Source organism: Lepidochelys kempii, chromosome 11, assembly GCF_965140265.1.
Source record: "Lepidochelys kempii isolate rLepKem1 chromosome 11, rLepKem1.hap2, whole genome shotgun sequence".
Classification (NCBI taxonomy): Eukaryota; Metazoa; Chordata; order Testudines; family Cheloniidae; genus Lepidochelys; species Lepidochelys kempii.
Window position 1 is genome coordinate 72,637,487 of NC_133266.1, and position 13,750 is coordinate 72,651,236.

At 49.0% G+C, this 13,750-nt stretch overlaps 1 protein-coding gene across 1 annotated transcript in view; it reads right to left on the bottom strand.

Annotated features, from left to right (window-relative positions):
* Positions 1-13,750, bottom strand: part of LOC140895266 (uncharacterized) — a 32,228-nt gene that overhangs the window by 17,691 nt on the left and 787 nt on the right. Inside the window, exon 2 of the mRNA XM_073304712.1 lies at positions 13,454-13,583. Coding sequence (XP_073160813.1) covers positions 13,454-13,583 — 130 coding nt within the window. The remainder of the gene's footprint in view (positions 1-13,453; positions 13,584-13,750) is intronic.

Below are 13,750 nucleotides of genomic sequence, written 5' to 3' on the forward strand. Positions count from 1 at the left end.
GCACCGGGCTGGGGACTAGGGTTCAATGTGGTGTCAGGGCATCACCTGTTCCTGTCACATGCCCAAATTGCACCAAGCTACAGGTCTGAGGGAGACGGGGTATGTGGCGGGAAGTTGGCAGCATTATTCTCCACTGGCTATATCTGCACTGAGCATGCTCTACCCCAGGGGTTGCTAGGGCTGAGCAGTATTTTCTCTACAATTGCTCCTACTTCCTGTAGGGAGTACTTCCTGTACTGAGACACTGGAAACATAATGGCAGAAGTGTTAGATATGTAAATATATATATATATATAAACACGTATGTCTATAGTAAGATTAAGCTATATATTATTTATATATTCATTTTAGAGATCATTTGTACAAACAATAAAATAGACATGCATATATACACATGCAAATATATGCATATATGACTCTTTAGCAATATTTTGTTACAGTAAGAGAGTCCATCTCCCTTGTCTTATTTAATGGGCACTAAAAAGGGGTGAATAAAGTGATGTATTAAGGCTGGCATGAATTCAGCACTGGCTCGACTACTTTTTGAAACCAGGGATGCTGCTAACGAGCTGGATCAGAGATGTTTCTCCCTCAATAAAGTTATTTATTCTCCCTCATCAACATCACGTCGTGTTCGGAAGTCATTGTAAAAATTTCAAACAACTACTCCTCTGCCCGAATTAGTAAGAAAGAAAAAAAGCGAGTTTGTACATGTAGAGCAGCCATTGGCCCAGATCTCTGCATTTACACCCTGATTCAGCAAACCATTTGCTCACTTGCTTAACATCAGACGTGTTGAAACCTATTGTATTTAAGCACAAGCCTTAGTGCCTTTCTCAATAGAGATGTTTGACTGAATTGAGGCAGGAAGATAAACAGGTACAACTTCCACCCAATCCAAATATGTAGTTGTCCAATAAGTAGCAGTCACTCACCTGGGTTAAAAAATCAACACCTTTCGACAGGGGATGATAGAATGCATTGTAGAACACCTTTGGCTATTGTGCCCTGATACAGGCCACTGCAGATGGATGGTGCGCTTACCTAGCCAGTAACCACTCAATTCTCTGCATGAACGCAATTCATGCACAAAAGTTTTGTTGACAGTTTAATTCATGGTAGCTTCAGACTCATGGAAGAACATCAGGAGCTGGCAGAAGAGATCAGTCTCTCCCTATATCTACACACCTATCTTGGTATCTCGCCCCTTGTACTTTTGAAGCCTATATTGAAAAAACCCACACATGACAGGGAGCTCTTAACATCAGTGCCTGCAGAACGGTGCACTTAAAGGAGTGTTTCATGAAGTGCAATCTGAGGACACTGCATCTGCATCCATGACTCAGGAGAAAATGTGTGTGAAATACAAGGAGGTGGGTGGATTTTGGTGATATTGCAAAGGCATTTCATCAGAAAGAAAGCAGTAAAGTGAAAAAGTAAACCATCCCTGATCCTGAGCTTCTTTGCTTTAGTAACAGAGGCCAAGCTTCCACAGAATAGGATGTCTGAAGCGTGAGGTCGAAATGGTAGACAGAAGGAGAGCTCTGTGATGGGAGTGGTAAGGGTAAGAATAGGGCAGAGGGACCTGCTTCCTGATTTCTATTCTCCTATCCACCTTGTCTCTCCAATACCCTGGGACTGACAGAGCTGCACTACACAGCACTTAACATCTATTTGAGTTACAGAGCATGCAAGCAGCCAGGCTGACTGCCCTCATCACTGCTCAGCTGTTCCTCAAAGGTTTGCAAAATTCTGACAGCGCAGACTTCAGGCTGCATTGGATTTGTTTATGGGGGGCGGGGGGGAAATGTACTAGGCATGAAAAGAAAACATGCTGCAAACACCACGAGATGGGACATTCCAGAGGAAGTCTAACATTCTGTCCTGAACTCCCACTCCCCCATTTTACTGTCATTCTTTGTACAAAAGTACAGGGCAGTTTATTTATTCAGCAGGAAAGCTCACTGGAAATAAGCCCCAGTTCTCTGGAAAAACAGTTTCATTTTAGGGCAAATCCACAGCCCACTAGAAGTCCATGGGTAAAGCAAGGGCCTCTTCGAAATTAACAGGAACGGCATAACCTAAACTTGGGTCCTAATCCAACTCTCGAGTCAATCGGAAGACTCCCACTGAGTTACCTGACCATTGGATCAGACCCTAAAAGCAAAATTTCTTGATTAAAATTCCAACTACGAGAGAGAGTCATACGGCGCGTAGTGATACCACAATAAATACTTAGTTCTCATATGGTGCTTTTCTCCACTAGCTCTCAAAGGGATTAGTATTATAATATGACTACATTAAAAACAAGAGAAAGACAAAGGAAATTGTAGGCCCTCTACTTAGTGTCGGAGGCGAGCTAACAATATGACATCAAGAAAGCAGAGCACTTTAATGTCTGCTTTGCTTCAGTCTTCAACATAAAAAGGTTAATTGTGACCAGATATTTACATTGAATACGAACAAAAGAAATGCAAACCAAAACAGGGAAAGTCCAGGTTAAATAATATTTAGCTAATTTAGCTGTATTCAAGTCAACGGGACTTAATAAAATTCATCCTTATGTACTTAAGGAATTAGCTGAAGCTAGAACCATTAGTGATTATCTTTGAGAAGTCATGGAGGACGGGTGAGGTCCTGGAAGACTGGAGAAGGGCAAACAAGGTGTCGTTATAAAGGGAAACAAAGAGGACCCAGGGAACTGCAGACCAGATTAATTTCAATACCTGGAAAGATATTGACAAGGAAAGTAACAGTGAACTGTGGGGAGGGGTCTGGGCTGAAGGAATATAGCCTGTAAGTCTGCTAGAGCATGTGGTGAGAGAAAGACCTTTGCTTTAAATTCTTTTAGCTTTTAAAGTTAGGGGTTAGTTGCATTTTTACCTTTTATTTATTTCTAACCAATTCTGATTTTTATACTGCATTACTTGTACTCACTTAAAATCTATCTATCTTTCTGTAGCTAATAAAGTTGTTTGATCAGAACCGGTGTGTTTGGATTGAAGTGTGTGGGAAACTCCATTTGGGATAACAAGGCTTCTGCATATCATTTTCTATTAATAAAATGACAGACTTTATGTGAACTTGTATTGTCCAGGCGAGTGCTGGACAGTACAGGACATAAGTTTTGGGGGGAAAGTCTGGGACAAGGAATTTGCTGGTGTTGCTCTGCAGTGTATCAAGGAATATTTTACATGCTGGAGTGTGTGGGAAGCAGTGTAAACAGGCACCCAAACCCAAAAAATGGCACTTAACCAGGGAATAGTCCATTTGATCTTGTTGATACCTGGCTGAGGTGCCAGTTTGCGTATTTTCTCTGAGGATCTGGTCTGTTGGTGTTCTCTAGAATTGCAACATATCTCAGTAACACCATACAACAGAATCTTATAACTTTACATGCAATATTGGCACACATTTTAACTGGACGATAATATTCAGCAGATTATGAGTTTTCAAATGATCTCTTACAAGGCATACTTTGTCCAAAATGTATTATAGTCTCGTAAATAGGGTGAACATAAGGGCACTGTCTGTCACACGCCCCCCTTACAAAGCTGCAGGAGGGTTAGCCACTGGCTTACCCAGAGGCACTAGGTCGGGGCCCTCTTTCCTGGACAGGGCATCTACCATCATGTTTTCTTTTCCTTTTATGTGCACAATTTCCATATCAAGTTGGAGAACTGAGGGGGACACAGTTCAGATTGTCCCTGGGTCACACACATACCCATGTCACACACATACCCACCCCGAAGTAGGGATCTCTGAGGAGCAAAGTTACCATGCAGGTGTCTCAAAAACACAAAAAGGTCTGTACAGCTGCCAATGAGAAATTACTGAGGTGCTCAGAGACTGGATGCTTTTCTACAAATAATCTCCAGCTCAACCACGAGATAGGGGCTTGCTGCCAGAATGCGGGGTGGCATTCTATGTCTTTTGCTATGCAGGTGATTAAAATAGTCCCTTCTGGCCTTAAAAGCTATAAAAATATCACCCTGATGGGAGAGATATAAGAACCAAAAGAGAATAGAAGCTTCAGCCAGTAGGAATTCGGGCAGGTTTCCAACTGGAAATGCACATAGAATATGCTGTAAAGCACACCTCCTTGGCTTTGCCCCTCACTGCTCCGTCAGGGTGATGATGCCACAGTTATGTAGCATGGCACCAATGGAGTTAGGATTGTAACCCTGTCCCTCCTCCGAAGTTAGGAGAAGAATGAAGAATTAATGTACAAACTATTATATTTAATTATTTTTAGAAACAGTGAGCAATGGCTAGAGTAAAATGGGAAGACTTCACTTTTCTGCTCCCACTGGCTGGGCCCCACTTCGACGGTATGCCTACTTTGCACTCTGATTTTTTCATTTTTAATGAGGGGAAAAGTTTAGGGAAAAATGGCTCTTGCAAGGAGATAATAGAATGAGTCCATTTTTAAAGAAGCGGTGAAAAGCTCTTGTGCGTCTCAACTGGGTTTTCCTGTCCTAACTATTATTAGTTTTTTTAGGTATCACTGTCACAGGGTGTATCATTCGCTCCCGGACTGGTGCCTCCTGCTGGTCACTCTGGGGATGAATTCGAGGCCGATGCCCCTAGTCCATGACTTGCACATGATCACTCAATCTCTGCAGCTGCCTGCAGCGCCTCTTGCAGCTTCAGGAACTGCTGCACCCTCTTCGCGATTCAGCCCTCCCATCTGTGTTGCCTGCTTCTGGGGGCTAGTGTCTCAGTCCAAGAATCATGCCAATTCTCCAGGGGTGAGTGGTGGAGACTCTCCTCTAACTCCTCTCACCGCTGCTACAGTCCCCTGAACCACTTCCTCACAGCCCCAGCATCTTCTTCACCCTTATCTCAGGGCACACAACTGCTCAGTCCCTTCAGCTAGCCAGAAGCTTTCTCTTGATCCCCTGGTCCCTGCAAGCAACTGACGTGTCAGTGGTGCTAGCTTTTTTTCAGCCTACTAGGCACCCCTTGGGGTCCCAGCAGCAACTAACCTCTGCTCTGCCTCATAGCTCCTTTTATGTAAGCTTGTTGGGCCCTGATTGGCTGCTCCTTGCAGCCTCTCTCCTATTGGCTGCACCCCACGCAGCCTCTCTAAGAACTCACCTCGACTACGCCCTACTGAGATTAACCCTTTTTTACACCTGGGTGGGGCCAGTGCTCCATCACAATCACTACATTATGCTTTGTTTAAAATAGCTGCTGCCACATTCCACTTCAGCGATGGCTCTATTTTCCTGATGGAAAAATCCATTCCTCATGGTATGTATCTTTGTGCATACAGGAGAGTGCAAAAGGTTATCACAGGATTGTAAAGCACTTCAGGACCCTCTGAGATGGAAGGAACTGTGTAAATGCAAAACATTCTTATTAGCAATAAATTGAGAGGCAGAGGGAAAAAAACTGAGACCCACTTATTGATCTTTCTTTTGTGTCTGAAAAATTCTATAGTCATTTGAAGGCAGAACAGTTCTGCTTCCAGTTACGCTGAACGTACGCTGGGGTAAGTGAGAGCCAAAATGAGCCTTGAATTATGCGGTCATGCATAATGGAGCAGTGGAAAGGCTTGTGCTTTTATGCAGGTGCACAAATGTTGAAATCCTGGCTAACGGGCACTTCAAATGTGATTCTGTGGCAAACGGCTAATGCAATGTACTTACTGTCAAATGCTGCTATTTTCTTCACCTTTATGCTGCACATTAAAGAAAACTGTTTCCCTTCACAGTATTAGGCCAGCTATCCCTCTGATTGGTGATTTTAGTCTGGTTATGGCACTGGTGAGACTGACGCTGGAATACAGAGCACAGTTCTAAAGTCCCCAGTTCAAAGAGACAGTTGAAAAACTGGAGAGGGTACAAAGAAGAGCCCCCAAAATTATTCTAGGGCTGAAGAAAATGTATGAAAGTGAGAGACTGAAAGAGTTCTTAATCTTTTTGATAAGCTAAATAGATTGAAGTGACTTGATTACGGGGGATAGCAGCTTCACAGGGAGAGAACACTGGAAATGAAAGGGCTCTTTAATCTAATGGAGAAAAGCAGAACTAGAACCAATGGATGTGTCATAAATATAAAGGGAAGGGTAACAACCTTTATGTATGCAGTAATATAAAATCCGTCTTGGCCAGAGGTACAGAATCACTTATCTGTAAGGGGTTCATCAGTTCAATTAACCTAGTTGGCAGCTGACCAGAAGGACCAATGGGAAAGAAGATACTTTCAAAACTGTTGGGGGGGGGGATTTTGCTTGTGCTCTCTTTGTGTGTGCCCTCTCGGACAGAGAGAGGGACCAGTGCAGGAAAAAACATCTCTTAAAAAGATCCTGAAATGATACATCTAAAATTACAAAAATTGTAAGTAATAGCAAGGAAATGCATTAGATTATCTTTCGTTTTAGCTTGTGAATTTTCCCTATGCTAAGAGGTAATTTTATTCCTGTTTTGTAACTGGGAAGCAGAATCAGAGGGGAATCCTCAGGGTTTTAAATCTTTTTATTTACCCTGTAAAGTTATCTTCCATCCTGATTTTGCAGGTGCAATTCTTTTACTTATTTTTTTTTAAATAAAATTCTTCTTTTAAGAACCTGATTGATTTTCAGTGTCCTAAAAACCAAGGTTTTTGTCTGTGCTCACTTTGTAAACCTATCGGTTGGTGTATTATTCTCAAGCCTCCCCAGGAAAGGGGGTGAAGGGGCTTGGTGGGATTTTGTTTCGGGGGGAAATAGGGTTCCAAGTGGCCCCTCCCTGAATGTTTGTTTAAATCACTTGGTGGTGGCAGCAATACTGTCCAAGGACAAGGAAAGGAGAAGTTTTTAACCTAAGCTGGTGGAATATAATCTTAGGGGGGGTCTTCCATGCGGGTCCCCACATCTGTACCCCAGAGTTCAGACTGGGAAGGGAGCCCTGACAGGAAGTCAAAGCCTCACAAATTTAAGTTAGAAACAAGGCATGCATTTTCAAACAGTACAGATGATTAACCATTGGAACCAAGCTACCAAGGGAAGCCATCTCTTGCTGTCTTCAACACTGGACACTTGTTTGGCAGATATTTGTGACAAAGTTCCTCCTCTACCTTGGTGGGTCTTGCGCTTATTGGCAAATTTGCTCGCCTTGGAGCTTCACAGCAGCCCTGAGTTTGGCTGTTTTCATGAACCCACAGTCCAGGTCAACTCCTCCTGTGTCTGACCAGGAGTTGGGAGGTTTGGGGAAAACCCGGGCCAGCCCTTTACTCTGCTTTCCAGCCCAGGGCCCTGTGGAATGCAGCTGTTTAGAGTGCCTCCTGGAACAGCTGTGCAACAGCAACAACTCCCAGGGCTACTTCCCCATGGCCTCATCCCAACACCTTCTTTATCCTTGCCATAGGACCTTCCTCCTGGAGTCTGATAATGCTTGTACTCCTCAGTCCTCCAACAGTATGCATTCTCACTCTGAGCACCTCTTTCTCCCAGCTCCTTACACACGCACCACAAACTGAAGTGAGCTCCTTTTTAAACCCAGGTGCCCCGATTAACCTGCCTTAATTGATCCTAGCAGCTTCTTGATTGGCTGCAGGTGTTCTAATCAGCCTGTCATCTTAATTGTCTCCAGAAGGTTCCTGATTGTTCTGCAACCTTCCCTGTTAGGAAACGGAACGTCTTTTGCTTGCTCCTCAGCTATCTGCTTTCTGTTCTTTCCTAAAGCCCCCTGGCCCGGATTTTTCTTACTTTTTGCACCTGCCTTAGTCCCCCCCCCAACCGGGCCAGACGCTTTTTTGTTTTTTCTTTTCATTTTTTGTGTTTTTTTTCCGTCTACGTCCTTCGCCAGCCATCCCCCCCACGCCTGCTTTCGGGCGCAGCTATTTGCCTCAGCTGAGCCCCCGGAGGAGGGGGGGGAAGATTGCCGATTTTGCTGTCCGGAGGGGGGAGTGGAAACCCCCAGACCCAGCCGTTTTGCCAGCAGCTCGGACCTTACAACATTCTTAACATGCCGGAGGCTTTGGAACACAGCCAACACAGCCGGAGACGGAGATTTCAGCAGACAGAAGAAATAATATAAATCATCGTGACGAAGGCCGTAAGATTGAGTAACTTTCTGAATTATACTCTCGTGGGGGGGAGTTTGACTGTGGTTACTTGCATTTGTGGCGGCACAGGGGGTGTGGCATGGAGACCCCCACCCCCGATCCATCGGTGCCCCTACCCCCCCATCGTTATTACAACTGTCATGGCCCCCCCGCCGTCTGTCCCTGCTGGCAACCTGCCATCTCCCTTCAGATCCAGCTGTTCGCTTTGAACTTTGCCTTCCGGACCGGACATAACAGCCAACCACCCGAGACTCTTTGGACAAACGTGTGTGGGTCTGCACCCCCCCCGGATTGCTTATCCCACAGCTTGCCCCTATTACTGGACCCCAATTTTGTTTTTTCCCCCCCTCCCAGTCCAACCCCCTCGGCATTCCCCCCCTCCCCGCCTGCAGCCTAGCAGGGAGGAGTGGTTATTTTCCTGTCCCCCTCCCCCCTTCTCCTTCCGGTGTCTCCCTGTCTCTCCCTGCTCACAATGGCGGGGAACGAGAGGGGCGAGACTGCTTCAACAAAATTAGTTGTCCCTCCTCCACCACCACCCCTGCCCGACCCCCAAGGTCCCCCGCCACCACTATTGTCAAGATACTTGCCACCCCCCCTGCTGGGGCACTGGTAGCAGGAGGCACCTGGGTGATTGCTGCTGCTGCTGCACCCACTGCCCCCCCAAATGCTAGGAACCCCCCGTGGTTCGCCGGAAGGGCCAGGGCGGGTGGAAAGGAAAGGGCCCCGCTAAAACCACTAAGCCCTCCATGGCAGGGGCTGCCCCCACCGCTGTGGCCTTGTCATCGACCGTGGCACCCCTCCCTGCGTTTCCCTCCACCAGCTCTGCGATTGTCCCTCCCCCGGCCCCCAGGACGTATGCCCGGGCGGCAGCAGACTCCCCCTTGCCTGCCGCCTCGTCATCTCGCCCCCCCCGCCTCCGCCACCATCACTAGCGGCCGGGGCCCTTTCCCCGCCTTGACCAGGAAGCACGGCATCCGTTGCCTCCTGGTGCCCACCTCGCCCCACGTGGAGACATACGTGCAGGCGTTGGCGAAGGTGGTAGGACCCACGGCTATTGTGGCGGCCTCCAAGATGTATGGGAAGGTCGTTTTTTTCTTAGCCTCGGAGGATGCCACCCAGGAGGCGGTGGGCCTGACGGTGGGGGGGGGGGGGTGTGTTTGTCCTCCAAGAACCGTTAGAAGACCTGGGCGTTCGCCTCATCCTTACCTCCATTCCTCCCTTTTTACCCAATGTTGCCCTGTTACCCGCTCTTTCCACTCTGGGGAAACTTGTCTCTGTTATCAGCCCTCTCCCGTTGGGCTGCAAGGACCCCACCCTCCGTCACATTTTTTCGTTCCGCCGGCAAGTGCAGCTTCTACCACCGGCAGGGGCACGTGACGAAGAGGCGCTCGAGGGGTCCTTTCTAGTCCCCTACCAGGGAGCCCGCTATCAGGTCTTTTATTTTACCGGAGAGGCCCGGTGCTACCTCTGCCGCTCAGCGGGACATGTCCACAGAAACTGCCCTTTGGCCCAGGGGGGAGGGGCACCCGAGACCCGGCAGGACACTGGCGCCGTCGTTGCCGACGCCCCTGGCCGCCCGGCACCTGAAACCAACCCTCCTCCTACTCGACTCGCCGCTGCTTCCGTCCGGGCCCAAGAAACACCTTCCCTACAACACCCAGGCGAGCAAGGGAGTCCCACCTTTGCTATTACCAACCCGGCAGAGCCTATGGAGAAGGGTGTGGCCAAGATATTACCGGGTATAGGAGACGGCCCGCCCCAAGGATAACCCCCCGCCCCTCATGCTGCCTCACCATCACCCCCCCCGAACCATCGCCTCCGCCCCCCGACATGACCCCTGCTAACCAACCCCCAGACGACACTATGGAGGGCTGGACCCTAGTCCAGGGGAAGCGAGGCAAGCAGAAGGCTCGAGCTCCGCTGCACCCATCCGATGTGGAAGCCCCCCGGAAGACCAGGAAGGGAAGCATTGATATTGAGCCTTCTGCTACGGCCACGAGTGAGATCCATCTGCTGGTGTCGGGAGGGGAAGACAGACTGGCATTGGAGGGCAGAATCCCCCCTCCATGAGAGACCCTCCCCTCTGAGACCCCTGAGGAAGCTCCTTCTGCCCGGATACTACTCCAACCCCCCGCGAACCCCGAGGCGACCGTTGAGGCGGGCCCTAGAGGAGAGACCCCCGGGGTAGCAGGAGTTGGCCTCTCCTCCGTGTATGCGGAGATTGAGGCCCTAGACTTGACCCCGGTGAAGGGTGTGAAGCGTGAGTGTGTATAAATAATTCCGTGGTGCGATTTGAAAACTGACCGGCTGCAGTTCATGTAGCCGGCTTGCAGTGAAAGGGTGAGGGGTTTGTTAGGATCGGCAGGGTAGGGGCCCAATGGAAAGGTCCGGCAGGCCTGGGGTAGAGGATGGGCGGGGTGCGCCCTCACGCAAGACTCAGTTAACATAAGCCCGAGCAGCAGGGGTCAAGGCGGCCTTCACCTCCTGAAGTACGCGCCGGGGGGTACGAGGGCTGGAGAGAAAAAAAAAACCTTCCCTGTTACCTTACCCAGGGAAAAGGGACCTACTTAACCTTGGGCTAATATATCTGCCTTCTGTTACTCTCCTGTAGTCATCTGGCCCGCTCTTGTCACATATTTCTTTTGCCAAGCACAAGTGATTGAGAGCAAAACAAGATTAATGGTTTTGGAAGAAGATTCCTGATCAGCTCTAGTAATTAGATGTCTGCTGACCCACATTTGCTCCAGCAATTAATTTCTCCTGTGCACAACTGTAGGCTGGGTTTAAAAAGAAATCAAGCCCCTGACATCCTATTTCTAAGCTTAGTGTGGATGGTTGTTTTTCCTCCTTTGTGTACATATACTAGTTTGCTATTGGAGGGTTGCCTGTGAGGTCTGAGCTGCTGATACTCAGATTTTAATCAGCAATAAACAAGAGATCATTTAAACACTGGTGTGGGGAAGAAGTGTTTATAATGACTTAGCAGCCTGACACGCTGGACCAATTTTGCGGGTAGCAATTCCTGAAGCAGTGTGACCTAGCAGATAGGGTGTCAGCCTGGGAACCAGAAGATATGGGTTCTATTTACAACTGTCCCATTGACCTGATCTATGACCTAGGGTGAATCACTTCTCCATTCCTCTCCCAACCCTTGTCTATTTAGTCTGTGGAAGTCCTCTGAGGCAAGTACTCTCTCACTGTGTTTGTACAGTGTCTTGCACTACAGTGATCTGACGTTTCAAGTCAAATCCAGTGGACAAATTTCTTTACAAGTCTTCACCCATACACAGGTATTTCCTCTGCTCCTATTGAAGCCAATGATAAAATTACACTGGTAATGTTTAAAGGAAAAAAAATCAACCCCTCATCACGTGTGGAATGGTGTGGCTACAGGATCAGGGCTCTAATGACACAAAGGACAAGAAGTGAAAGTTGAACTTCACTGTGGTTGTTTATAATAAATAACAAGAGCGGACATCAAGGAAGGGAATCACAGAAGTGCTAAGACCCAAAACCATTTATTGAAATAAAAAGAATGTAACGTTAATGCAAAACCAAGGCTGATCACACAGAAAGGATGTTATTTTATGTTAGGTTTCTGACAACAGGTGGCCATAAAAAACGGTTACTTACTTTCTCGTAACTGTTGTTCTTCGAGATGTGTTGTTCAAGTCCATTCCACATTAGGTGTGCGTGTGCACGAGTGTCGGAAACTTTTTCCCTTAGCGGCTCCCGTTGGGCCGGCGGGGCCCCCCTGAGCGGCGCCACTGCACCATGCACATATACCCCTACCAGCCTGACCCCCTCCAGTTCCTTCTTGCTGGCGACTCCGACAGAGGGGTAGGAGGGTGGGTGGTGGAATGGACGTGAACAACACATCTCGAAGAACAACAGTTAGGAGAAAGCAAGTAACCGTTTTTTTCTTCGAGTGCTTGTTCACGTCCGTTCCACATTAGGTGAATCACAAGCTTACCTCTGGAGGAGGGTAGGAGTCATGGAACAACTGCTTGGAGGACCGCTCTGCCAACCACTGTGTCCTCTCTGGTCTGCTGGTTGACCCGTGGGTCGTGAAGGTGTGCACCAAGAACTAGGTGGCTGCTCTGCAGATTTCCTGGATTGGGACCTGTGCCAGGAACACTGTGGAAGTCACTTGCACCCTGGTTGAGTGGGCCGTGACCGCCGGGGCCGGAACACCTGCGAACTCATAGCATGCCCGGATGCAGCTTGTAATCCAAAATGAAATCCGCTGCGCTGACACTGGGAGGCCTTTCATTCTCTTGGCTACAGCCACAAACAGCTGCGTGGATTTGTGAAAGGGCTTGGTGCGCTCCAAATAGAACGCCAGCGCTCGACGCACATCCAGAGTGTGCAAGCTGCGGTGACTCAGGTCTGTATGGGGTTTTGGGAAGAACATCGGCAGACAAATGTACTGGCCCAAATGGAATTGGGAGACTACCTTAGGGAGGAACTTGGGGTGTGGCTGGAGCTACACCTTGTCCTTGTGAAATACTGTATACGGTGGCTCAGAGGTGAGGGCTCAGAGGTGAGGGATGCCCTTCTGGCCGAGGTAATGGCAACCAGAAATGCCACCTTCCAGGAAAGGTGGAGGAGAGAACAGGAAGCAAGGGGCCTGAAAGGGGGTTCCATGAGTTTAGAGAGGACCAGGTTAAGGTTCCATGGAGGGACTGGGGGGGGGGAATATGGAAACACCCTCTCCAACCCTTTAAGGAACTGTCCCACCATTGGGTGGGAAAACACTGAGTCCCCTGAGAACCCCGAATGGAAGGCGGAGATGGCTGGCCAGGTGTACTCTGTGTGAGGATGGGGCTAGCCCTTGCTGCTTGAAGTGCAGGAGGTACTCCAGGCTGGCCTGCACTGGACCTGGCACGGCCGCATCTGTCATGGTTCACACCAACATGAGAACTTTTTCCACTTGGCCATATAGGTCGCCCTGGTAGAGGGCTTTCTACTGCCAAGCAGAATCTGCTGCACGGGAAGGGAGCACTGGCTCACCAGGATGTTTAGCCACAGAGCTTCCACGCCATCAGGTACAGTGACTGTAGGCTGGAGTGGAGAAGCCACCTGCCGTCCTGCGTAATGAGGTCCCGGTGTAGGGGCAGGACTACTAGGGCCTCCACCGACAGCTCTAGGAGTGATGTGTACCAGTGCTGGCAGGTCCAGGCTGGGGCAATGAGCATCACCGCCGCCTTGTCCCTGCGCACCTTGAGTAGGGCCTTGTGCACCAAGGGGAGTGGGGGGGAAGGCATACATCAAGTCCCCTCTCCACAGGATCACAAACGCGTCTGCAAGTGAGCCCAGGCTGCGGCCCTGGAACAAACAGAACTGTGAGCACTGGGCGTTGGCCCTGGTGGCAAACAGGTCTACCCAGGGAAACCCCCACCTGCGGAAGAGCGAAAGCATGACTTCCGCCCTGAGCATCCACTCGTGCATGTGGTACGACCTGCTGAGGGAGTCCGCCAGCTCGTTCCGCACCCCTGGGAGATACGACGCCTCGAGGTGAATTGCATGGGCTATGCAGAGGTCGCAGAGGAGGAGAGCCTCGCGACAGAGTGGCGAGGAACGAGCCCCACCCTGTTTATTTATGTAAAACGTGGCTGCAGTATTGTCTGTCAGAACTATCATGCTGTGACCACTCAGAGTGGCATGAAAGGTCTGGCAGGTGAGATGAACTGACTTG